Source organism: Dermochelys coriacea, chromosome 3 (genome assembly GCF_009764565.3).
Source record: "Dermochelys coriacea isolate rDerCor1 chromosome 3, rDerCor1.pri.v4, whole genome shotgun sequence".
Lineage (NCBI taxonomy): Eukaryota > Metazoa > Chordata > Testudines > Dermochelyidae > Dermochelys > Dermochelys coriacea.
This window is the reverse complement of record NC_050070.1, coordinates 92,321,267-92,348,059: the sequence shown is the minus strand read 5'-3', so window position 1 is coordinate 92,348,059 and position 26,793 is coordinate 92,321,267. Positions and strand designations below refer to the sequence as shown.

At 40.6% G+C, this 26,793-nt stretch overlaps 1 protein-coding gene across 12 annotated transcripts in view; it reads left to right on the top strand.

The window, feature by feature from the left end:
• Positions 1 to 26,793, top strand: part of FAM184A (family with sequence similarity 184 member A) — a 189,890-nt gene that overhangs the window by 122,952 nt on the left and 40,145 nt on the right. For all 12 annotated transcript variants that reach the window (XR_006279942.1, XR_006279944.1, XR_006279943.1 and 9 more), the window contains one exon: positions 25,816 to 26,028. Coding sequence is in view for 9 of the 12 variants with exons in the window: in XM_038394939.2 (XP_038250867.1) it covers positions 25,816 to 26,028 (213 nt within the window). In the remaining 3 variants the exon portion in view is untranslated. The remainder of the gene's footprint in view (positions 1 to 25,815; positions 26,029 to 26,793) is intronic.

Genomic DNA, 26,793 nt, shown 5'->3' with positions numbered 1-26,793 from the left:
GGGTGCAATTAATCCCATCATCCAGATCATTAATAAAGATGTTGAAGAAAACCAGTCCCATTCCAGAGGACATGCTTCCATGCTGATAATGCTTGTTTTAAAAAAAAAAATGCAGTAATTAAATATGTGACTGAACTCCTTGGAGGAGGATTGTATGTCTCCTGCTCCATGGTTTTACCTGCTTTCTGCCACATATTTTGTGTTATGGTAGTCTCAGATGATGACCCAGAACATGTTGTTTGATTTAAGAGCGCTTTCACTGCAGATTTGACAAAACACAAAGAGGGTACCAATGTGAGATTTCTAAAGATAGCTACAGTATTCAACCCAAGGTTTAAGAATCTGAAGTGCTTTCCAAAATCCGAGAGGGACGAGGTATGGAGCATGCTTTCAGAAGTCTTTAAAAGAGCAACACTCTGATGCAGAAACTATAAAACCCAAACCCCCAATAAAGAAAATCAGCCTTCTGCTGGTGGCATCTTACTCAGATGATGAAAATTAACAGGCCGCACTGCTTTGGATTATCATTGAACAAAACCTGTCATCAGCATGGACACAAGTCCTCTGGAATGGTGGTTGAAGCATGAAGGGGCATATGACTCTTTAGCACATTTGGCACATAAGTATCTTGCAATGCCAGCTACAATAATGCCATGCAAACCCCTGTTCTCACTTTCAAGTGACATTGTAAAGAAGAAGTGAGCAGTATTATCTCCTGCAAATGTAAACAAACTTGTTTGTCTGAACAATTGGCTGAACAAGTAGGACTGAGTGGACTTGTAGGCTCTAAAGTTTTACCATGTTTTATTTTTGAATACAGGTTTTTTTGGTACATAATTCTACATTTATAAATTCAACTTTCACAATAAAGACATTACGCTACAGTATTTGTATTAGGTGAATTGAAAAATACTGTTTTGTTTTTTACTGGGCAAATATTTGTAATAAAAAATATAAAGTGAGAACTGTACACTTTGTATTTTGTTGTAATTGAAATCAATATATTTGGAAATGTAGAAAACATCCAAAAATATTTAATTAAATGGTTTTCTATTATTGTTTAACAGTGCGATTAATCACAATTTTTATCTCTTGACAGCCCTAGTTAATCAAACTTCCCTATTTTTCCAGAGTGTAAAAATACCAGTTTGACTGTTGGAAATGATCATGTGCTTTGGGGATTTTTTTTCTTTTTCTGAATAAGATTTTGGAACAGAGAAATGCAGAAAAATAATGGTGAAAGGGAGAGAGGTTATTCTCAGGGTAAGAGGAGAATTGTGGGCATAGGAGACAACTTGTGTATGTTCTGTCTTTTATGTTCATTCACTTGTGCCTAGCCACACAAAGTAAGTGTTACGTCAGTGATTCTCAAACTTTTGTACAAGTGACTCCTTTCACATAGCAAGCCTCCCATCTTATCAATTAAAAACCAATAAATGCTGGATGCAAAGCAGGGTCTGGGGTGGGGGCTGACAGCTCACAACCCCCCATGTAATAACCTCAGGACCCCTTGAGGGATCCTGACCCCCAGTTTGAGAACCCCTGAGTTACGCCGTACCATGATGGCGTGTGGCGACAGACGACTAATTAGAAGCTAAAACAATGCAAAAGACATTTTCCATTTTTCTTCACTTGTTACTTTTTCAGAAACAGATCCTCGGTTGGGATTCTTCTATGCTATTAACTATATTCTAGTAAAGTCTGACCTTGCTGGGGGATTTTATGGACTTTGATCTTGTCTGGTGGGTTTAGTTCTTTTTCAGGTTTTTTTACTTCTGGCTCATGACAGCTTTGCTTTATTTTCCTGCATCCCATACTCTCACCTTGAAATGGATTAAGTATTTTCATCTTGTTTCTCTGTGATTGGCAAATGGATTTTGCTGTAGCTTTTTTGGTTTTTTTTTTTTTTTTGATTCTGTCAGTCTTCTTTCTGTAGTTCTAGTAATCACCTACTTCTGGCAGTTTTAGGTGAGTACAGTATGTAAAGCTAATAATAAGGAGGAAGATCTTTCATACAAGTGCTGTGTGTGTGGAGTGATATTGGAGACCACTTTAATAAGTTATTTGTATTTTTAGAATGAAGTTGGACCTAACCTTATGTTAAATGACCTTAAGAAGTCAGTCCATGTCTAAAAAATGGGCAAATGTTGAGGTAACTATATATTTTAGGCTTTTGGTAGCTAATTTTATTATAGTGTGGTTGGAGGTACCTGGTCGTATTTGATTGGTTTTATTTCTAAAATTGTGTAAATGTTTGGAATGTGGTGTTTATAATTGTTTTTTAATGAGAAGCGGGCTTTGGTTTCTGGCCTTCAAGAAAAAAACGTTTTGTTTGAGCAAAGATTTGGGTCACAGCCATTTTGCTTCCTTCTACTTCAATTGTGTACTGCTGTTTGTAGTACGGCTGTTTGTATAGATGTTAAGGGACTGATTGTCATTACCATTTACCACTCGGAAGTGCAAATGGGTTTTTAAGGAGGATGTAAAGTCCTTTCACACTGCTAGAATGGTGTGAAGGAGCTTTAGTGTACATGAGAATTAGGCTCAGTGGTCTCCATACTGAACTTTGATTTTTGAATGAACCTGTTGAGCTGTTTTCAATCTCAAAGCCTGAAAATCAAAGTTCAGGATGTATACCTTAACTTTGGTAATAGCAGTCCTATCCCTTCAATATTCTCTGTCATCTGTAGACCCGAAGGAGATGTATTTCCACATCTGTGTCTGGATATCTGTACTTTGCAACTAGTTATACTTTCATTACCACAAGACATACTTCTAGTACAGGGCCTTTTCTTTTGATCTATTGGCCTTGCTAAGGGTTATTACCATGGTTTTAGTGGTTTTGGTTGTGGCCTTTTGAGAACAGAGAATCTACGTTTACCTATTCCTGGACAACTCACTAATTAGTTCATCCTCGGGATCAAGGATCCAGGCAAAGTGAATAGCTTTCCTACAGAAAAAAGGATTTGTGATAAACAAGAAAAAATGTGCTGATCTGTGCTCAAAGGGTGTAACATTTGAGGGTCATACTCAACTCAACCTAAAACAGTATCTTAATCTCAGAAGAGAGATAGAGGAAGATTGCAGGTATGATACATCTGCTAGCACCAACATGCTAGTATCATGACTGGAAAACCTACAGTGGGTCCACTTTGACACTTCAGCTATTATTGCAGTAATTAATAATAATAATAATTAAAATAGTAGTAGTAGTAATAGTAATAGAAGCTCCAACCAAGATCGGAGTGCCATTGTGTTAGGCACTGTACAGACATGTAGTAAGAGACAGCCCTTGCCACAAAGGTTTAAATATACCAGACAGACAAATCACAGAGAGAAGAAGTGACTTTCGTAGGGTCTTCCAGCAAGTTAGTGGTCGAGCAAGGAATGGAACCTATATTTCCTGAATCTCAGTCCGGTAATCTTATCTAATGACACAGCCTCTCAAACTTGCAGACACTAGAGAGATTCCACCTCCTCTCACAGCCATCAGTCTCTTCCAAATTAAACATCAGAGTGAGTGTTCCAGACTCTGTAATTCAATCCCTACAGACTCAAATGGACTATCCTCTGTCAGAACCAGAAAGGATCCTTGTCATAACTAGTGCCAATCTGCACAGGTCGGGAGCACATTTGAAATCCCAAATGCCACAGTATGTTTGGTTCCAGGCAGGAATAAAGAAGAAGCAATGATCTAGCTCACCTCATTGCATTTTTAAATGATAGTACACTACAAGCATTGAACAAGGACAATTGTTCATCACAGGAAGGCGCACACACTGCTAATCTTCCAGAAAATCATGTCTGGTGTGCTCATGCTCTTCACATCAAAGAAAAGGCAAACATTGCATACTGATTCAACAGGGAAGATACATACCCTAGGAAATGGAGCCTGCATGCACAGGCATACAAGATGATAACTCAGATTCAAAATAGTTTCAGTGTATTATTTTGCCTTAAAAGCCAAGAGAAAAAAATGAGTTCAATTGTTGTAAGACCAAAAGTATACAGAAGTAGGGGCATTATATGCTCTAAGTGGCCCCAGGTTTTTTGTACACCTATATGCTCATTTCACTCCTGGAAAAAAAAGAAAATAGCATCAGAGGAATACTATTGGCTCCCATCTGGCTATGGAAGCAATGGTTTCAGACCTCACTTAGATGTGGATTTTGGTTTTACTGTCACTTCCACAAATTCTCAACCTTGTAAATCAGGAACCAGTTATCCATCTGATTCCTCATTTCTTATGTTTAACACTCTGAAAATATAGTAAATAATTAAGCTTTTTAACATCTTTAGTGATAGTTAAAGACACCCTGCTTTTGTCTCATAAGAAATCCATTAATGCAGCCTATGGGGCAATTTGGACAAAATTTACAGTTTGACTGTATGAATGATGCATCAGATTCTCCTTTGCCAATATAAAACCTCTTCTTGAAGCTCTACAGGATGGGCTATGAATACGGCTCATGGCCAGCCCTCAGTTGACATGGTGAGGCATATGAGAGGTAGTCTCTGGTAACAAGGGGTTTGCCAACTTAGGGCTTTATAGGTGGTAACCAGAACCTTGAATCTGATCGAGAAGTGAATTGGTAGCCCTTCCAGGAATATATAGTACTGCAAGGAATTCCAGGAGGCTCTAATAAATTTGATTGTTCAATGTGATAACGTAGGAGAGTCATTGTAGAAAAAGACATAGAAGAACACATTGGAAAATTTTTAAATTAAACTGCTTGTATTTACTGGTGGGTTCTGAACTATCTGTAACCTTGGGAGAAAGATGTAAGTATTGTTTTAGACAGCTCTGTGAAGAAGTCTACTCAGTACACAACAGTCAAAGTGAATAAAAAATTTGGCTCTGTTAAAAAGGGGATAGAGGATAATACTCATTTACACGAGCAATGTTAAAGAAATCTATGGTATTATCAATTGTAATCCTTCACAGCATGAAGTTATTGCCATCAGAGTCTTTTATTTAATATTATGTATACAGTATATCTCAGACAAGACTAAAATATTTTCCTTGTGAGAATGTGCTGTACAACTGACCAAGCCATGTAAAAGTTTGACAATTCCTAAAGCATTCCTAAAGCATAGGTTACTATCAGGTACGGGTTTTGCACTAGATGGATGAGTGATCTGTTCCTTGATGAGGAGTCTCTTGTTCTTATCTCTGCTGTCTGGAATAGTATATGGTGAACATAGCAGAATGAAGATGTCTTTCTTGTTAGTTCTGCAAGGTACACCTATACCAATCCAGGTGAGTTTTCCCCATAAAAATACTCAAGAGAGAATTCAGGATCCATAAGTTTCTTTGGTTTTTAAAACTAGTTCTCACTTTTTTCTTTCTTATTTTACTACTGGAGAGGTTTGTTCAACTAAGGAAGCAGGAAAATGCTCTTGGTTTTCCTTTTAGAATATCAGTGTGTCTTCTGTCTCTGCTTTCTGTTTTTGTATTGCACAAACCTATATTTTGGGGAGAACTTAAATGTATGAGTAAGGTACTTCTTTAATTTCTCCCATTTTGTTGTGATACCTGTTAATATTTCATCACATGAGGATCCATTTTTTTTATTGCCAGTGAGCAAAATGGGTGTTTATGCTTTTCATGTACACCCGTCAGCTCGTACTGACTCGTCTGCCTTCACTGTTTATCAAACAGATGTGCCAATGAGATGACAGAAATGTTTGTGTCAGCTTGTTTTTGTTCTCTCTTGAAGCCCCATACTGTCCTGCTGCCAAACATTACAGTTGTGACATTCACCTTTTTGTAACTTAGATTTTTAGCCTCACCATAACATAAAGGATACAAGAAATATTAAAAGAAATATGGTAGGAATGGGTTAAAATATACCACATATGATAGACTCATAGACTTTAAAGTCAGAAGGGATCATTGTGATCATCTAGTCTGACCTCCTTCACATTGCAGAATTGAACCTCACCCACCCACCCCTGAAATAGACCCCTAAACCCTGGCTGAAATAATGAAGTCTTCAAATCATGGTTTAAAGACTTTAAGTTAGAGAATTCACCATTTATAGGCTTCAGAGTAGCAGCCGTGTTAGTCTGTATTTGCAAAAAGAAAAGTAGTACTTGTGGCACCTTAGAGACTAACAAATTTAACAAAATTTGTTAGTCTCTAAGGTGCCACAAGTGAAAAGAAAAGGAGTACCATTTACACTAGTTCAAACTGCAGGTGACCTGTGCCCCATGCTGCAGAGTAGAGGTGGGCAAACTATGGCCCGTGGGCCATGTTCGGCCCGCGGGATCATCCTGCCTGTCCTTTGAGCTCCCAGCCAGGGAGGCTAGCCCCCAACCCCTCCCCTGTTGTCCTTCCTCCCCCGCAGCCTCACCTTGCTGCTAGTGCTCTGGCCCACCACTCCTGCCGGGCAGTGCGGCAGCGTGGCTGGCTCCGGCCGGGTGGCAGGGCTGTGAGCTCCTGCTGTTCTGAGTGGCATGGTAAGGGAGCAGGGATGTTGGATAAGAGGCCGGGGTCCCGGGGGGGCAGTCGGGACAGGGAGCGGTTGGATGGGGCAGAGATTCTGGGGGGGGTGTTGGATAGGCGTGGGAGTCCTGGGGGGCCTGTCAGGGGACAGGGAGGGGGAAGCGGTAGAGGTTGGATGGGGCGGAGGTTCGGGGCGGGGTGTCAGGGAACAGGGTGGTTGGATAGGTGTGGGAGTCCCGGGAGGCCTGTCAGGGGGCGGGGGTATGGATAGGGGTTGGGGCAGTCAGGGGATAGTGTGAGTTGGATAGGGAGTGGGGTCCTGGGGGGGGTGATCATGGGCAGTGTGTCCCGGCAGGGGGCGGTCAGGGGACAAGGAGCAGCGGAGGTTGGATGGGTTGGGGATTCTGAGGGGGGCAGTCAGGAGGGTGGGAAATGGGAGAGGGCTGATGGGGGCGGGGACCAGGCTGTTTGGGGAGGCACAGCCTTCCCTACCCGGTCCTCCATACAGTTTCGCAACTGCGATGTGGCCCTCAGGCCAAAAAGTTTGCACACCCCTGCTGCAGAGGAAGGTGGAAAAATCCCCAGGGTCTCTGTCAATGTGACTCGGGGGGAAATTCCTTTCCTACCCCAAATATGGTGATCAGTTAGACCCTGAGCATGTGGGCAAGACCTATCAGGCAGATACCTAGAAAAGAATTATCTGTAGTAACTCGGAGCCCTCCCCATTTAGTGTCTCAATTCCGGCTGTTGGGGATTTTTGCTACTGGCAGTTGCCGATGGGCTACATGTCATTGTAGGCAGTCCCATCATACCATCCCCTCCATAAACTTATCAAGTTTAATCGTAAAGCCAGTTATGTTTTTTGCCTCCACTGTTCCCCTTTTTTTTGCCCCCACTGTTCCCCCTGGAAGGCTGTTCCAGAACTTCACTCCTCTGATGGTTAGAATCCTTTGCCTAATTTCAAGCCTAACTTGTTGATGGCCAGTTTATATGCATTTGTTCTTGTGTCCACATTGGCGCATAACTTAAATAACTCCTCTCCCTCCCTGGTATTTATCCCTCAGATGTATTTATAGAGAGCAATCACATCTCCCCTCAGCCTTCTTTTGGTTAGGCTAAACAAGCCAAACTCTTTGATTCTTCTCTCATAAGGTAGGTTTTCCATTCCTTGGATCATCCTAGTAGCCCTTCTCTGCACCTGTTCCAGTTTGAATTCATCTTTCTTGAACATCGGAGACCACAATTGCACACAGTATTCCAGATGAGGTCTCACCAGTGCCTTGTATAACAGTACTAACACTTCCCTGTCTCTACTGGAAATACCTCTACCGATGCGTCCTAGGACTGTATTAACCTTTTTCACGGCCGCATCACATTGATGGCTCATAGTCATCTTGCGATCAGCCAATATGCCCAGGTCTTTCTCCTTCTCTGTCGCTTCCAACTGATAGATCCTCATCTTATAGCAAAAATTCTTGTGGCTAATCCCTAAATACATGACCTTGCACTTTGCACTATTAAATTTCATCCCATTTCTGTTACTCCAGTTTACAAGGTATCATCATCTTGCATGATATTCCGGTCCTCCTCTGTATTGGCTATACCTCCCAACTTTGTGTCATCTGCAGTGTTTATTAGCACACCCACTTTTTGTGCCAATGTCAGTAATAAAAATGTTAAATAAGATTGGTCCCAAGACAGATCTCTGAGGAACTCCCATCAGTAACCTCCCTCTAGCCTGACAATTCACCATTCAGTATGCCCCGTTGTAGTCTCCCCTTTAACTTCCTTATCCACCTTTCAATTTGCATATTAATCCCCATCTTCTCCAATTTAACTAATAACTGTATCAAATGTGTTACTGAAATCCAGATGGATTAGATTGTCTGCATTTCCTTTGTCTAAAAAATCAATTATCTTCTCAAAGAAGGAGAGCAGGTTGGTCTCGCACGACCTACCTTTTGTAAAACCATGTTGTATTTTATCCCAGTTATTGTTTACTTCTATGTCCTTTACTTTCTCTTTCAGAATTAGTTCCAAGACCTTGCATAGAATTGAAGTCAAACTAATAGGCCTGTAGTTTCCTGGTTCACTTTTCCTCACTTTCTTAAAAATGGGTACTTGTCAAGATTCCTTCCTCTGAGCTCTAGGATACAGATGTGGGGACCTGCATGAAAACCTCCTAAGCTTACTTTTACTAGCTTAGGTTAAAACTTCCCCAAGGTACCAACTATTTTACCTTTTGCCTTTGGACTTTCGCTGCCTCCACCAAATGTCTAACTGGGTTTTTTTATTAGGAAAGAGCTGTTTGGAAACGTCTTTCCCCCCCAAAATCCTCACCGAAACCTTGCACCCCCCTTCCTGGGGAAGGTTTGGTAAAAAACCGCACCAATTTGCATAGGTGACCACAGACCCAAACCCTTGGATCTTAAGAACAATGAAAAAGCATTCAGTTTTCTTAAAAGAAGAATTTTAATAGAAGAAAAGGTAAAAAGAATCACCTCTGTAAAATCAGGATGGTAAATACCCTACAGAGTAATTAGATTCAAAACGTTGAGAATCCCACTAGGCAAAACCTTAAGTTATAAAAAGACACAAATATCCAGGAATATCCATTCTATTCAGCACAGCTTATTTTCTCAGCCATTTAAAAAAATCATAATCTAACGTATATTCCAGCTCTTCCTTCCCTGGCTGCTGCCTCGCAAGCCTACCTCTCCTTTATTAGCAACTGCCAGAAAATAGCAACTTCAGACTGGCAACAAGGGGTTACTAAAAGCAGAATCTACTGTATAGTATTTTCAGACTTTTTATCAATAAAAAAAATCCATTCCTTAATGTGTGTGTTCATCTCAGACAACGTACAGTCAAGTGAAGCAGCAGGTATCAAGTCAGAGGGAACATCAGTCAGTGACTTCATAGTATAGACATCAAATTTCATTTACTAGTTTCATATGTCATCTTAAGCCTTTTCCACTATATTTGAAAAAGATAATCCAGATCCTACTTATTGCCTCATATTGGCATTTCCCTCCCAGACCTTGTTACATCTCTGACATCCCTAATTAGGCTATGTCTACCCTAGCACTTTTGTTGGTAAAACTTGTGTTGCTCAGAGGTGTGGAAAAAACCGCTGACCGACATAAGCTACACCAACAGAAGCGCCGGTGTGTACAGTGCTATGTCAGTGCTCTTTGGGGTTGTTTTAATTATGCCAACGGGAGAGCTCTCACCTGTAGTCATAGAGGTATAGCTATGCTGCTGTAAGGTCTCTAGTGTAGACATAGCCTCGGTCTATCCAACTTCCCAGTCATGAGAAAGTAGTAACCACCAAGTTCCAACAATGTGTAACATCAGCCAACATCCTTTATGCATCATAGTCAGAGTTCAAACCAGGGGACAATAGAGAGACAGCACTAAAAGACTGATCTCCTTTTGACCATGAGCAAAGGCAAGATCTCCATGCTCATGCTGCTGAACCATTATATAGCTTTTCAGTCACTAGACCGTAAGATCCTGCTAACCTGCCTATATGACGTCAGGTAGGAGATGACACCGCACTCTACAGTTGTTCCAGTTGTTCCTCTCTAGTGGAGCTCAGAATGGTGATGGGTAACTATTAGTCCTCTCAAAAGGCCCTCACCTGCAGGCCCCCCTGGGAAATCTTATATTATCCCCAAGAGACTCCCCTTTCTCTTCAACAGCTACACAAGACCACTGGGAGAGACGGTGAGACTCTATGGACTCAGCTCCCAGTAATATCCCAACAACAATCAACTATATATCTTTTTCACCACTGATGAAACCACTGCCACAATTTAGATGTCTGAATGCCTATGAAAAAATCAGCCCTTGGATGAACAGCAGCTGGCTGAGGCTGAGCTCAGGTAGACTAAAGTGATACTGGTCAGAAAAGTAAAATGCTCTGAATAACTAGCCAAGATGCTATTCTTCCCCATCCCCTGTTCTTTGAAGACATACAGCCTCTATTTGTTGTGCAGTGCTTTGAGGGTCTGTTTGATTCCTCCCTAAAATTGGATTATTAGGTGGACTAATTGTCTAAAATTGCCTTCTTTTGCCTCTAGTTTGTGAGGATACTTTGTCCCTTCCTTCTTGTCAAAGACCTGGCCAGTGTTTGATCCATGCATTTGTCACCTGCAGGCCACATTACTGTAATTCATTATATCTGAAGCTGAATGTGAAGACAAGGCACAGGCTCCAGCTGGTACAAAATGCATCTGCCCAACTCATCCATGGTCCAAGAGGGAGCTAGATTTTATTCTAGCTTTCATATGATCAAAGGAATTGTTAACTAAATTCTGATAACTGAATATTGTTGGTGATGCATGAGCCAGAAAGAATACAGTTTGAGCTTCTGGAACTGGTAGTTTAAAACAATAATAATAACAGCATTGTTTACTTGTAAAACTGAGTAGTTGTGCCCTGGAAGTCCTATATGGACAATAAACATGAATTTCACTTTAAGATGTATTTCATATTTGCCATCACATACACAATGTAGAAGTGAATTGCTTACACACCAGTTTTTCTCTCCTCTTGGTAATAAATTATTAGGAACATAGGAATTTCCATACTGAATCAGACCTGTGGCCCATCTAGTGCATACATCTCCAACAGAGGCCAGCACCAAGAGCTTCAGAGAAAGCATGCAAGAAACCCTCCAATAGGCATGTATGGGCTAATCTGCTACCCATTAAAGTTTTTGTCCTAATTCTTAAAAGTTAAGGATTGGTTTATGCTCCGAAGTATGAAGTTTTTATATTTCTTCCAAAATTTGTTTTAGCATTTGCTATTGCAACTCTGAATATTCTCTTAGCTACTGCATATTTTCATTGGATTAATATCCAGTCCCTCTTTGAATCTTGCAAAATTCTTAGCCTCAGCAAGATCCTGTGGCAATGAGTTCTACTGTCTAGTTATCAATTTGTAGAATTATCAATTCCCCACCTCCTTTCAATTTCATGGAATTTCCCCTTGTTCTTCTACTATGAGACACGGAGAAAAGGTCTTGATCTACCCTCTCTAGAGGCTTGCTGTGTAGACAAGCCTGAGACCTTTCATGATTTTTTTTATACTTTTATCATGTCCCCTCTTAATCATTTCATTTTTAAGGTAAACAATCCTAATCTTTTTCTATTGCTTCATGTGATCTTTTCCATGACCCTACTTATTCTTTTTGTCTTTCTCTGAACTTCCTCTAATTCTGCCATATCCATTTTGAGTGCACACAGTATTCCACATGAGGGTGACCCATATAATGACATCATAATATTTTCTGTATTATTCTCCATCCCGTTCATTATGCGCCCATTTGTTTGCTTTTTTGACTGCAGCTGCACATTGATCTTGATTGGGCTGTTTAGTGACACCCAGATTTTTTTTTTTCCTGAATTGATCCTCTTAATTTAGAATCCAGTAAGTCAGTGGTTCCCAAACTTATTCCGCCGCTTGTCAGGAAAAGCCCCTGCCGGGCCAGGCCGGGCCAGTTTGTTTACCTGCCGCGTCCACAGGTTTGGCCGATCACGGCTCTGGAGCAGCGACCCGTGGCCCCTGGGAGCCATGATCAGCCGAATCTGTGGACATGGCAGGTAAACAAACCGGCCCGGCTTGCCAAGGGCTTTCCCTGCGTAAGCGGCAGAACAAGTTTGGGAACCACTGCAGTAAGGTATATCAGTAGTTCAAATTTTTCCCTCCAATGTGCTCATCTTTGCATTTAACATTGAATCTTATCTCCCGTTGTGTTGCCCATTCACCTAGCTTGGTTAGGGGTCTCTGAAGTTTCTCACAGTCTTCTCAAAACTTCACTAACCTAAATAATAGTCATCTGCAAATTTTTGCACAATTTTTATCTGTTAGAGCGGGCTGGAAGAAAACAATGCCATTTCTCAAAAACATTTTGAGGTTTTGAAATGAAAATACAAGAGAGCAAGAGAGCACACACAGAAAATGCACTCTGTAACTTGAGAGATAAGGCTGCCTGATTCAGAGTAACTTGACTTGAACTTGGGTCTCCCAAACACCAGGCCAGTACCAAAATCACAAGGCTAGAAAGAGAGAGAGTCTCTCTCATGCCCTCACGCTTGCTCTCCCTCTGGTCACAGAGTCCATCTTAGACCCAAGAATCCTTCCTGATATAATTTCTGCTGAAACTGGTGTGTTTGTGAAACATTTTGGTTTCAACAAAATGAAATTTTTTGATGGAAAAATGTTTTGTTAAAAATATTTTGACCAGCTCTAATAAATATAGTGAACAATATTCATATTGTGTTTTTGTCTTCTTTTCTCTTTCCAATATAGGGTTCATGCTGTGTTATATTGTTTTAGCTTCTGTCACTTTTCAACTTCCACAAACGAGAGATTGTAGCTTAAATATTCATAGATTTTAAATCTAGAAAGGACCATTAGATTAATCTGGCATCCTGTATAACATAAGCCATAGAACTCACCAAGTTATCTCTGTAATGAGCCCAATAACTTATGGTTAACTAAAGTCTGTAGGCATCTAGTCTTGATTTGAAGACATAAGAGATAGAGAATCCATCGCTTCCCGTGTTCACTTGGTCCAATAGTTAATCACTGTCATTTGTTAAAGCATTTGTACTTTATTTCTAAATTAAGTTTGTCTTGTTTTAACTTCTGGTAATTGGTTCTTGTTATCCGTTTTCCTGGTAGGTTAAAGAGCCCTTTAAGTAACTGGTTCTTTCTCCCAATGTAGGTACTTATACACCAGGGATGGGCAAACTTTTTGGCCCGAGGGCCACATCAGGGTTGCGCAACTGTATGAAGGGCCAAGAAGCCTGGTCCCTGCCGCCATCTGCCCCCTCCCACTTCCCACCCCCTGACTTCCCCCCTCAGAACCCCCAACCCATCCAACCCCCCCCATTCCTTGATTCCTGATTGCTCCCTCCCAGGACCCCCTGCCCCTAATGGCCCCCCAGAACCCCACTCGCTATCCAACCTCCCCTGCTTCCTGTCCCCTGACTGCCCTGCCCCCTATCCGCACCCCCGCCCCCTGACAGGCCCCCGGGGACTCCCATGTCTATCCAACCCCTCTGACCGCCTGCCCCCGAGCCTCCATCCCATCCAACTGCCCCCCTGCTCCCTGTCCCCTGACTGCCCCCTGCCCCTTATCCAACCCCCCCTACTCCCCGCCCCCTTACCATGCTGCTCAGAGCAGCAGGAGCTTGCAGCCACACCACCCAGCCGGAGCCAGCCACACAGGAGCAGTGGGCCAGAGCACTGGTGGCACCGTGCACTGAAGCTGCAGGGGAGGGACCAGGGGCTAACCTCCCCGGCCAGGAGCTCAAGGGCCGGGCGGGCCGGTCCCGCGGGCCGTAGTTTGACCATCTCTGTTATACAACATAATCCAGTCATTTATTTGTCTTCTTTTTGATAACCTAAATAGATTGAGTTCCTCCAGTCTCTCACTGTAAAGACATTTTTTTCCAGCCCTCGAGTCTTTTTATGGCTTTTCTCTGCACCCTCTCTAATTTTTCAACATCCTTTTTAAAATGTGGACAACAAAACTGAATGCAGTGTTTCAGTATTGGTCTTGTCAAAGCTGTATACAGATGGTAAAATCACCTCCATACTCCTACTCATTACTCCCCTGTTTATACATCCAAGGATCACATTAGTCCTTTTTACCACAGTCTCTCACTGGGAGCTCATTGTCAACTGATTGTTCACTGTGACCCCTAAATCCTTTTCAGAGTCACTACTTTCCAGGATAGTTCCTTATTCTGTAGGTACGACCTACATTCCTTGTATCACAGATATGGTCGAGCTCTTCTCTCTTGGACACTCGCCAGACTGTTGGGGGGGGATCCAAACCCTGAATCTCCATGTGCCTTATGCCTACAGAGTTTGACCAGAGTCCAGACGCTCCCCCTGGCTTAAGGTCTCTAAAACTCACTCTAACTCCTCCTTCTGAGATCATGGTCCAACTGCCTTCCCTCTCAGATTCCCCCATAACTTATGCGCACCCCTTCCCAGAACTCCACCTTGTGAGCTCTCAAAGTTCACAAGTTAACTCTTCAGTGGCACACGATAGTGAAAACAAACAAACACGCAGACATCCTTTGCACGGAAGTCTAAAACACCGTTACCCTTTACTTGAGAAAAAGCACAAGAAATATAGCTCATTTAGATAACAGCAAACACTGTGAATCCAATGTACTTCACTCTAGTTCACACTTCCTCTGGGAATCCTTGGGAGACCCTGTATGTTCAGGTAGGCAGGGTTCCCCCATGCTTCATCTGGTTCCTGCAGAAGACAGGCTGAGCTGGTAAAAATGGTTTAAGACCCCCGAGTGGCGCAGCTCATGCTGTCTTATAATGATCCAGTCCCTCTATCAGGTGACTTTTTTGCCAGACCATCTCTTCCTAACAAACCGGTTTGCTTGGGTGGGAGCCAGCCCATCCTCTAAGATGTTTGTATATGATTAGAGGACCATTCCCAAGTTAACAACCCTCTTTTGTCAGCCCTGTATCACTGCTCCTTGGAATTTCAGTACAACATGGAGGTAAAAGGACAGCAGAGAAAGCACAGGACTGCGCATTCTAAATGGAGTTTGCAGCTTGTTAAAGTACATACAGTTCGTAATCTCATGCAGAATTCATAATTTGTGCAGACAGATCCCACAAATCGTCACAGCAGGACTTTGCATTTGGCTGTTTTAAAATGCATTTTGTTTGTATGGGCCCAGTTTACCAAGCAATGCAGATCACTCTGTATGACAGCTCTGTTGTCATTGTTCGTCACTCTGCCAATATTTGTGTCACCCTCTAATTTTCTCAGCAGTGAGTTTATATTTACTTAAGGATCATTGCAAAAATGTTGAATAATGATGGGCCGAGAACCAGTCCCTGCAGAATCCCACATGAGCCCCCTAGTTGATGATGATTTCCCCATTAACTAATTTTTAGATCTGTCACCTACTCTGTCCTTAATCCATTTAAGTGTGCTTTATTGATACTGCATAGTACCACATGATATCTAATTAAAAGATTACCACTAAGTCAGATGCCTTGTAAAAGTCTTTTACAACTATGCAGTTATATTTATGAACCAAGCTTGTAACCTCCTCAAAGAATGAAATCAGGTTTGTTTGCCAAGACCTATTTTCGATAAAACCTATATTGACAGGCATTAATTATGTTCTAATTTAATTCTTTATTGATGGAAAAGCTGACATGAGCTTCAGTTATTTTACCAAGGATTGATATTGGGCTAACCAACCTGTAAGTACCTGCTTTTAAATACTGGCATTACATTAGCACTCTTCCAGTCTTTTGGGATTTCCTCAGTATTCCAAGTTTTATTAAAAATCAGTGGACCAGAGATCTCCTCCATCATGTCTATTAGGATTCGTGGGGCTTTTCTTTTCACTACTGGGGTAAGTCAATCTGAGTTACGCTACTCTAGCAACGTGAATAACGTAGCTGGAGTCAACATAGCTTAGATCAAATTATCACAGTGTCTTCACTGGTACTTGCATGCCACCCATTACGCTTTTAGTCATGGGACAGAACCCAGCATGATGCCAAATAAGAAGAAATTTACCTGGAATTTCTTTCCCATTTCTTAGAACATTGCTAGTTTATCACTTTTGGCTAGGTATCAGAAATATATTGTTAATTATTCATATTACAGTAATGCTTAGAGGCCTCAAACAAAATTAGGGCCTGACTGTACTAGGGACTGTACGAACACATAATAAGACACAGTCCTTGCCCCTAGGAGTTTACAGTCTTAAATAGACGAGACAGACAAAAGATAGGGGAGGAGGCCCAGAAAGCTGAAGTGATTTGCCCACAATTGTACAGCAGAGCTAAGGATAGAACCTAGATCTCCTAAGACCTAGTCTGGTGCCCTATTCACTCAACCATGCTGCCTCTCACTGTTGCTAGAAATAGTAGTTTGCTGTTCAGAGATTTGTTTCCTGCTATTTGAATATCTCTTTTCTTTTTGTAGATTTAGGATGTGGAAAGATATTTTTCCTCTTTTTATGTTCTGTCAAAGTACTGTCCAAAATTTCTGTAATGAAGACATCCAGGCAATCAAGGTGGTCCAAAAAATCTGTTGTCATTGAAAAACCCATCTGTTTGAATAACATAAGTGACAAAAGGGGAGATAATCTATCATTCTGGTTTGGAGTCTGAATCAGACACTGTTTTCAGTTATGAAGATACGGCTCATTCATTTTTTGATTATCATATTGAGCATATATATTACCTGATATATATGATCAAGTAATATTGATATAATGCATCTACATATCTACAGTATATGTTTATGTACGTCTGCAGTTTTTCATTAATAATTGATGTAAGATGGTGTTACAGTAAGTAAATTTTGCCCTGGACTGTTACCTGAAAACCAGTCTCTTTTGTAAGGATTCTTAATCCTTAAATTTCAGAAAACAAAAAATTCCACTGTGCTTTAATAGAAGTATGACTTTATTAAAGAGTAATATGTGTTCTCAGTATTAAAGCAGATAAGACAGTGAAATTTGCTCTTGATATTATAAGGCTACTAACTAAAAAAATGCCTACAGTTGAACACTGACTGCAATGTTCAAAGTGTAATTCTGATTGATGATAAATGCAAAAAGTCAGTATGTACATGATAGCCTTTTCTAAAGTACATTAGCTAAAGCTGAGAGCAGATAAATGCAAAAATTGTTCAGTTACATAAGAGAGGAACATTATATTACACTGAAAGGGATACTGATATCCTGAATATTTGAAATATGAGATAGGAAATGAAAGTTTTTCATCTCATAAGTATGCTAACCTTGTGTTCTGATTTTGCAGTAAGTCATTGCAAAATTTTTGGTCTGTCTAATTTTTTTTCCAAACAGTTTTCAACTTATTTTTCCCTGGTCAAATTATAATTAATGTTCTGTGTTTTACTCTCCCTTCTTTATCCCTTTTTCTTTTACTTAGTTGATTTCTGAATGTTTCCCTTTATTCCTGTGATCTTTTCTTCATAGCGGCACTGTCTCGGTGAAGCTTTGCATAAATCTATCAGCAATGTAAGTGAGCTACACTTACAACTTGTACACAAGGGCATGCTTGCACTTCTAAACTTGTATACTTTACAATGTTGCTTTAAACTGTGAAGTAAAATACATGATGATATTAGAGACAAGGATATGTATGCATCTGGTTAATAAAAGCTTCTGTGCTGCATCCATTCATCTGTATAAGTGCACATATCATCTGACATCAAACGCTACATAATATCTGCAGCATTTTTTATTATGTTAAAGCAATCTTGCAGGCAATATATTTGCACATTGTGAAGCTTTCTACAAAGCATGAAGTTAATAATGCTATATTATAGTTTGCTGCTTGTAATACAAATCTTAATTGCAGTTTGATTACTAAATTTTCTTCTTCTATTTATAATATCTGTCAACTTTTTAATCTCTTGAAAGACCTAGTTGACGATTGCAAGTTCAAAGTACTCTGTGTATCTTTGTGTTCAAGGAGTTATCTGTGTCTTGTCTTGCATCCTCAGTGTAGGGAGAAACCAAAAGGGAAGCTAGGAGATTTTGTTACTGTAAAGATGTGCAAAGAGGGAGACTCTTACTTTCATAAATGTGCTTTTAGCATATATAAATACATGGTGATTCATTCAAAATATTTTTTAGAATGTATGTATGTATGTATGTATGTATGTATGTATGTATGCTTAAAACCCCTTTCGTGAAATATGCTATTGTTTCTTTTGATATTTGTGGCAATTTAAACAAAATAAGAAAATTTCACATATACTGTATAGAAACCCTATATTTTTATTAGTTTCCCACATGTGAATTGTTTGTTGTTATGTAGAAAGAAGAAAAGAATGGATATTTCAGAATTATCAGACTAATGCACAGCAGTGGAACAATTGCTGTCACCAGAGGGTGGTATTGTAAATTACAATAATTTACATCTATAATGTCGATACGTATGTGAACAGGTTTTGACAGTGACTGATCGAGCAGTCCTTTATTAATAATACCTATAATTAAAGCCATACATTTTGCAAAAATGTGGTGTTTTGTATAATAGATAATACTATTATATTTCACCAGAAGTAAATACTTTTCAAAGCTTTACAGAATCGTGTTTTGCAGAAAGTGCACATTTAACTGAACTGAACTCCATAGGTTGGGATCACAATTTATAATATCACCAATGTAGTACAAGGTAGGAAGTTACTCAGGAAAGAACTTGCAGACTTCAGCAGTGCATGGATGTCCTAGAACCTGAAGATAAGTAGAGTATTATAGGCAGAGCTGGTAGCTAAGCCTATAATTAAGGTTGCCTAATACTTTCCATAATATAAAACCCTGTTTTCAGCTGTTTATCATTTTGCCAAACTTTAACTGATTAGGCTGAAATTTTTGATACCAGCTGTCTGCCTCAGGTTAAATTTTTTTATTTTCAAAATGAGCTAAAATGCGTCAGCCATTTCCAAGAATGAGATCAGGGAAACATGCATTGTTTTGTCCATGATAAAAAAAAAATAATAATAATAATAAAAAATGCTGCACCCTGTTAATTTGGAAGCTCTAGTGCTTCCATGCTTTGGAGTAGGGACTTGAAATTCAGCAGGGGCATCATGCTGATGTTAGAGATGGGCTTTTTGCCATCTCCACAAGTATCTGCCCAAATGTGGCCAAGATGAACAACTCTGAAAATCTCCTTTCAAACGCATTCAATAGAAACTTGTAGAGTCTGGCAGCTAAATTTGCTGAAGCTTCCATCTTAGCTGCATGGACTGAGCATGATTTCCCTACAGTAGTTCCTCCCCCCAGCTGGAGACTGCTGTGGCACTGGGCACCAGAACTAAGAACAGGGAGACTTTCTCTCTTGTGCTGTCAGTGCTCCTGCTGCTGACCAGAGGGGGAGAAGGAAGAAACAGTATGACTGGAATTCAGGGAGTTAAGAGTAGAGGGAAAGGGGGCCAGGAATTTGAGAAAGGAAGGGGCAGAGGGAAAACAGCATAAGAGCTGTTAGGGGAGCTGTGGATAATAGCAGAAGGGCAGGGACCAGGTGGTGAATTATTGTGGTAGGGAAGCAGAAGGGAAGGGGAAGTTAGACCCAAGGATGGTGGGCAAGAGCAGAAGGGTAGAACAGTAGGTAGGGTGGAGGGGACTGGATAGGTGCAGAGCGGGAGCAGGAACTGAGGAGTAGGTGTGGCATGAATAGACATAAAGAGGAGAAGGAGGACAGGGGCCAAGGGTGGGTGTGGGAGTGGACAGGAGCTGAGATAGAGGATGGATAGGAATTGGGGGAAGGACAGGAAGGCAGCAGTTAGGATGGGGTGGGAGGATATGAGTGGGGGGGAGGGCAGGAGCCAGGGTGGGGTACATAGGAGCAGAAGGGGAGTGGGGAGGAGCCATGGTTGGGGAAAATAGATATGGAGGTGGGGGATGGAGGCAGCAGTGCAGGGATGTTGTGAATATATGAGGAGGACAGCAGGAATTTGAGGGAGGGATAGGGTGGATAGAAACAGTGGGGAGACATGACAGGAGCCAAAGTGGCGGATAAGAGCAGAAGGAGGAGGCAATAGCCAGTGTTGGAGAAGAGCGGAGCGGAGGGGGAGGCGACAGGACCCAGCGTGGGGTGGATAGGAGCAGAGTGGGAAGGGGATGAGACAATAATTGGGGTTGGGGTGGATAGAAACGGGGGCTAGGGAACAAGAGAGGTGGCAGAGGGGGGACTGGGCAGAAGGGTTTATAATCACTGAAGCACACTTTCCTCTAGAACCTCAAATTTAACCCAGAATTCTCAAGTCTCAGCATTCCTCTACTGTCAGCAAATATCCGTGAAACCCACAGGCAAAATGTGTGTCTCATTATCCCCTTGTGCTTTGTCAAAATAAAGGATAACTGTTTACTACTGCTACCAGTTATTCTGTAGCTAAAGTGGTAGACATCTGTGCTGTGGATCTAAAGATTTCAGTCCTACTGATGACCCGTGTATGGATCAGTATGGTTCCACATGATGGAATTCGGTTTTTCCAGTTTGCTTCCCCCCCCATAAAATCTAGGGAATTGCATCTAAAACCCTATATTAGAAGAGTTAGAAGTCAAGTATTCAAAAGTTAGGAAATGCCTAATTAAGGCTGCCTGTGCAACTTTGTTTTGGCCACTTTGAATGTATACATTATGATAGAGTCTTTAATTACATGGTAAGATACTACTTCCACAGACCCCCTGCCTGCCTCATTCCACGCACAGGATGAATCATGCTCTGAAGATGTGTTAGGGTTGTGTAGTGAATGAGGCTGTTGTCAGTAGGACTCCTGCCTCACTTGTTGCAGAAGTTGAGTAGTGAATGCTGGGTAGAATTGCAGGAAGAGAAAGAATGGTCTCATGGTTAAAGCAGCCTAATGCTGCTTTGGAGAATTGTTTCTTCACCTACCTCTGCCACAGAGTTCCTGTGTGATGCTTGAAATGTCACTTAATCCAAACTTCCTCTCCAAGTAGTATCCTTACGGGTGCTCCACTGTAGGTGCACTAGCGCCCCCTGTGCCTTTGATCAGAGATTTCTCATAGCAGTTTTCATTCAGCCCTCACATGCCTGTTGATCAGTCTTGTGCCCCATGCCGTTGCACAGCACTGGGCAAACCCCGCTCAGCTCCTTCTTAACTGCCTTGGCTTGGGATGGAGCTCTGGCAGTTATCCCATTCAGATTTCCTCAGCTGTATTCTCTTCTTATTAACAATGAGTCACAGTGTTAGTTTTAGTTCCGTAGTTAGTAAATAGTACTAATATAGCTTCTTTTCTTTACGAGAGAAAATAATTTTTATTGTATTTGGATAGGTACTGGTTAGTTGTTACTGGGAGGTTATATTCGGTTCTCCTGGCTTCAAACATCTGTCATGTTGGGAGGTGATCCCCGTTAGCAATGGGCATTCCCACTGCTCCATTGCCTCAGAGAATCGCAGAACTGCAACTTTTGTCTGGCACTGAAACCAAGATCCAGAAAAAACGGAAATAAAGCTTTGTCTCCTCATTATGGAGAGCTCTGTATTTGGTTTGTCCGTACTTTTCTCTGAACTGGACTTGACTCTGAAGCCCCCTCCGCCTTAGAGGGAACTGCTTGTTAGTCACCAAGAATGAAGCATCAGTAGGGACACAGTGCAGTAACTGTGGTTCTTTGAGATTTGTGTCCTTCCCTTCGAAGTTCTCTGCTTTGGAGCTTCACCGTAGAGAAGGAACTAAGGGCAGTTTGCCCACACAGTGCTATATAGCAATGCCACAGGGTCAGAGACTGACTAACACACATGTGCGAGCCAAATGTACACTGCTGTGAGAAATCTCAAGTCAAAGGCACAGGGGATGCTAGGACACTTAGAGTGCAGCACCCATAGGGGGACACATCTCGAAGAACCACAATAATTGCACAGGGTGAGTAATCGTTTCTTTTCACAGGTGACCACTAGTTGTGTGTTCCTTCTTTTCTGAGTGCCCAACTTAAACCCTTGGGGTAGACTACTCACAATTGCAACTGAAGTCAATGGGAACTGTACTTCGAACATATAAAGTGCTATAGAATAAGGACCCTGAGAAAATTGTGTTTTCGTACACTGAGGTGAAATTGTGTAATTAGCCCAGCCCCGCAATTTTTCCCACAAGAGGGATGCTGAATTGGGCATCCATGTGTGCCATTCTTATGTTTGATGCATCTTTTGGGTCCCCCCCTCCAAACTGCTGTTCCAAAAGCGGGGTAGCCAATGGGCATGCATTGTCCCTCAGGACCTCTCCCCCATTGGCTACACTTGTCCCCTGAGGCACCATTCTTGCTGCATATTAACAAGCCCAGGACAGGAGAGTGGAATCATAGCATGGAGATGGTTTCCAAATTGCTCAGTAAAAAGAAGCTGTTGCTCCCTGGTCCTGTCCACTCCCCCGACACTAGTCTGACCCATGCTCACCTGCCCGCTACCCCAGGGAGCAGCTGAGCTCCAGCTGACCCACCTGCCAGACTCAGCTACCCCCTCTGCGACCTCAGGGAACAGATACTGGGAAGAGGGGGATACTTGGACACATGTAAAGGAGGGGGGGGGGGAGCTGGGAAGATGAGACAGGTGGAGGGGGAGAAGCTGAATGGAAGGGGCTAAGTTGAGAGCCTGAAGGCTGGGAAGGAGGTTTGAAGGGCCAGAGTTGAAACCAGGGACTGGGGTAGCAGGATAAGTGGAGGAGGGAGCTGGGTGTGAGGGACTGGGAAGGACAACAGTTTGTGGGGAGGGTATGTCTACGAACTTCAGAGTGCAAGACAAGAGCATATGGATGCTCACTTCTGCCTTCCCGCTGCTGGAAAAATTGCTGCAGTTCTGGAGGGATCAGCAGCCAGTTTTCTGAGTGGCACAATAACCAGCACCGCAGCTTGGAACAGACGCACCTGCAGCCTCAGTAGAGAGGCAAAAACATGTGTTCCAAGTAGCATTGGCATGCTGGCTGCTGTGCCTTGCATAAAACTGACTGCTGTGTGCCCCCTGAACTGCTGTAATTTTCCAACAGTGAGGAGGTGGAAGTGGACATCTGTGTACCCTGGTTTCCTGCTGTTGGAAAAATTGCAGACGTTTTTGTGGGGACTTGGCATCTGGTTTTATGCAAAGGAATGCAACAGTGATCTTTCACAGACTGCATTCTGTGTGTATCCTAGGAAAATCACTGCTTTACCCATGATGCTGTGATTTTTTTTTCTTTTTAAATCTTCAGTTTTCTCAGGGTCCTCTTTATAATGCTAAGTATTCTGAAAAATCTGGTCCTAGGAATCTCATATTGGGCACCCAAAACTAGTGGACACTTTTTACTTTAATTTCTCTGTGCCTCAGTTCCTCATCTGTAAAATAGGAATAGTAATATCACCTTGCCTCCAAGGAGTGTTGGGAAAATAAATTCATAAATATGTGTGAAGCACTGAGGTACTGTAGTGATGTGTGTCATAGAAAAGGCCAAGGGGAAATTAATTTTTTTTTTATTCAGAGCAGGGTGTGAATAGTGTATAGTGACTAAGCCATGAGGTTTGCACATTGAACAATGAGGGAGAAACAAAATATTGAACAGCTGCTCATTCAATGAGCACTGTCCATCCTGTTAACACAAGGCAGCCGGGATCCTGTGGAAAAAATAGTATGTGATTATGTAATTTAAAGACTGTATCATAATGCATACTCACAGAGGGCTGAATTAAGGTTGTACAGGTAACCTTAATTCAGGTATTCTCTAACTTTTAATTCCTTCAACCTTAATGTTCTTTTAACAAAGGTTTCTAGGTGTAAGTTTTATATTTAGGCCAATAGGAGCTGTTAGGGTTTTCAAAACTTTGAAATTTGGGCAATTTAGGTGTCTAAATTTAGATTTCTATTTTTTAAAATCTTGTTCTAAATGAAAAGGAGATAGCAAAGGAAGATAGAGAGAAAAGAAAGCTACAAAGAACGCTGATACCTACTTAAAACTCAGAATGGAACAAGTAATGTATATGTTACCTACTACTTTGCATTGCACATATAATACCTTGCTTCTTAAAATTATGGTAAAGGAAATGAAAATGATTCATTTTGCATTGCTTTGCTGATGTACACTGTTTAAAACATATTTTTCATGCTAATTATATGCTCTGACATTAAGAAATTCTGCTAATTCATTTACTTCATACAGGAAGTAAAGTAAAAAAAAATTGTTAGTGTACACAATAAGAGTTTTTCATGCATAGTTTAGATTACAAAATTTAGTATGATCTTTCAGCTATAACTAAATCTCCTTTAAAATGTTACTGTCAAAGCATACTTAACAGGATAGTGTGTGTTTGTATGTATATATATACTCAACGAATTTTAAAGACAACCAGTCATGGTCATTTCACTCAAATTTAATTTGCTTGTTTTATTTAGGTGTTAATTTTACTTTAAATGTAGCTTCTTCCCTTACAAATCTGCTTTAGCTTTGTATTTGTGATAGAATAATTTCAGCAATAATATAAATGTTGTGAATTTCACAGTTACCCTTTGCATGCTACTCTTAATTTTATTTTATGCTGTAAGATTTAATTCACTGCAGAATAGCACAGACTATATTGCTATGACTTTTATCATTTATTTCATAATTAATCTTGGCATGTGCACAATTAAATGACACTTTCAGTTTTTTTCATCAGTTTTATATAATACCCTCTGAGACTAAGAAATATTTTTTTTCTATACTAATTTAAATACTTTGCCATTTGGCAATTGTATTTTTTCCTCCTGTGTGATCAATGGAGCAAAATTCATTTTTGTAACAAACTTTCAGTTTATTCTTGTTCCCCAAGCTGGCAGGTGCTGAGGGTGCCTTGTCAGCAAACATTCTGTGCAATTAAGGAGTTGTGTTATTTGGATCCAAATGGAATCCCATCAGTCCAGTCTTCTTTGTCTGGTAGGATGATGGCTAAGCCATTGGACATTAAGATTGGGGTTTAAATTTACAGTTGAGATAAAGGATCATGGAGCTCCCTCATGATCTACAGGAAATCATATTATACTCAGATATGTCTGTTTGTTCACTAACATCATTGTTTATGTCAACAAGTTTCCAGAAAAAATGTATATTTTTTAGTTTAATTGCTGTGGTATTAGTTAAGAGACAGCAGAAGAACCACAAAACATTCTAATTTTATAGAACAAAAGTAGTGAGATAATTTAACTTAGTTGTGGTAGAGGTGCTACATTTTTAAAAACAGACAATTGCCTATAGTTTAGGACCATAGAAATTAGAGATGGAAAAGATTTACTTTTCTAGGTCTTCTAATCCTTTTTTTTTTTTTTTGCCAGTCAGGATTTTCCTGACATAACCTTGATGAACGTCTCCACAGAATTCATTAATTTTAATGTATCCAGTGTTGGACCTCAGACCTTGATAGTGTCATTTTAATGTTTTCTTTGTTAAAAGATCTGGAAGAGCATTTTGGTAACACATAATTCATTTATTAAACATCAAATACCTTATAACCAGTGGTGTTTTAAGAATGTATCTTAAAGTGAGAGCCCTCACAAAATCTTTTACCTCAGAAGTACAAGAATTAGAGTAAAACTGTATAACACAATTCACTAGTTATAAGTTACTGTTTCTCTCTTGTGTTTTATGTTCTGGATAGTTCCATGATATTTGGTTAAAATCAGTAGATATGTTATCTGAATTTCAGATTAAGAAATGTGATGTTGTTCAGAAGTATGTTCTAGAAATTTCATATCAAAGTTCATATAAAGTTCATATCAAATACTTACTTCTTGAAAGCATTTTTTCCTGATTTGACATTTGTATTTATGATTCACTGATGTTTGCTATTCTGTGGATTAGATCTCCTTGCTGAAACAGAACCTGGAGATGCAGCTTTCCCAGTCTCAGAGCTCCTTGCAACTGCTACAGACCCAGTTTAGTCAGGAGCGACAAAGGCTTACCCAGGAGCTCGAGGAACTGGAAGAAGAGCATCAGCAAAGGCATGAATCCCTGAAGGAAGCACATATCCTTGCATTTCAAAACATGGAACAAACAAAAGAACAAGAACAAAAGGCATGTTCATCTGGATATTTCACACAAGTGTATAGGGCACACCACAGAAACATGATTAAACCAATATACAAAATACTGAGAGAATCAGTAAAGAAAACTCTTTGCATTATTTCTTATTTCTCTTTTCAAGATTACATTAGTAATATGGTTACTACAGTTAAATATTATGCAGGCAAATTGAATAATGTCCTTTATAATATAGACATTACCTATTAGAAGTTTAGCACCTTGCTCTGTCTTCTGGCATCATGTTAGTATTTTTAATCATTATCAATATCAGCTACATATTTTTGTCCAACAATCTGATTCTGAGGGTTTTTTTTAAAAAAGTTCCTACTACACTATAGTTCATGTTATTATATGTAATAACTTTCTTTGTACTTTCCAGTACATACAATATAGTTCTTTTTTTTAAATTTGTTACATTATATTTCTGAAATTTGGTCACCCCATCTCAAAAAAGATATATTGGAGTTGGAAAAGGTTCAGAAAAGAGCAACAAAAATGATTAGAGGTATAGAGTAGCTTCTGTATGAGAAGTGATTAATAAGACCGGGACTTTTCAGCTTGGAAAAGAGACGACGAAGGGGGGATATGATAGAGGTCTATAAAATCATGACTGGTGTGGAGAAAGTAAATAAGGAAGTGTTGTTTATTCCTTCTCATAACATGAGAATGAGGGGTTACCAAATGAAATTAATAGGCAGCCGGTTTAAAACAAACAAAAGGAAGTATTTTTTTCACAAAATGCACAGTCAGCCTGTG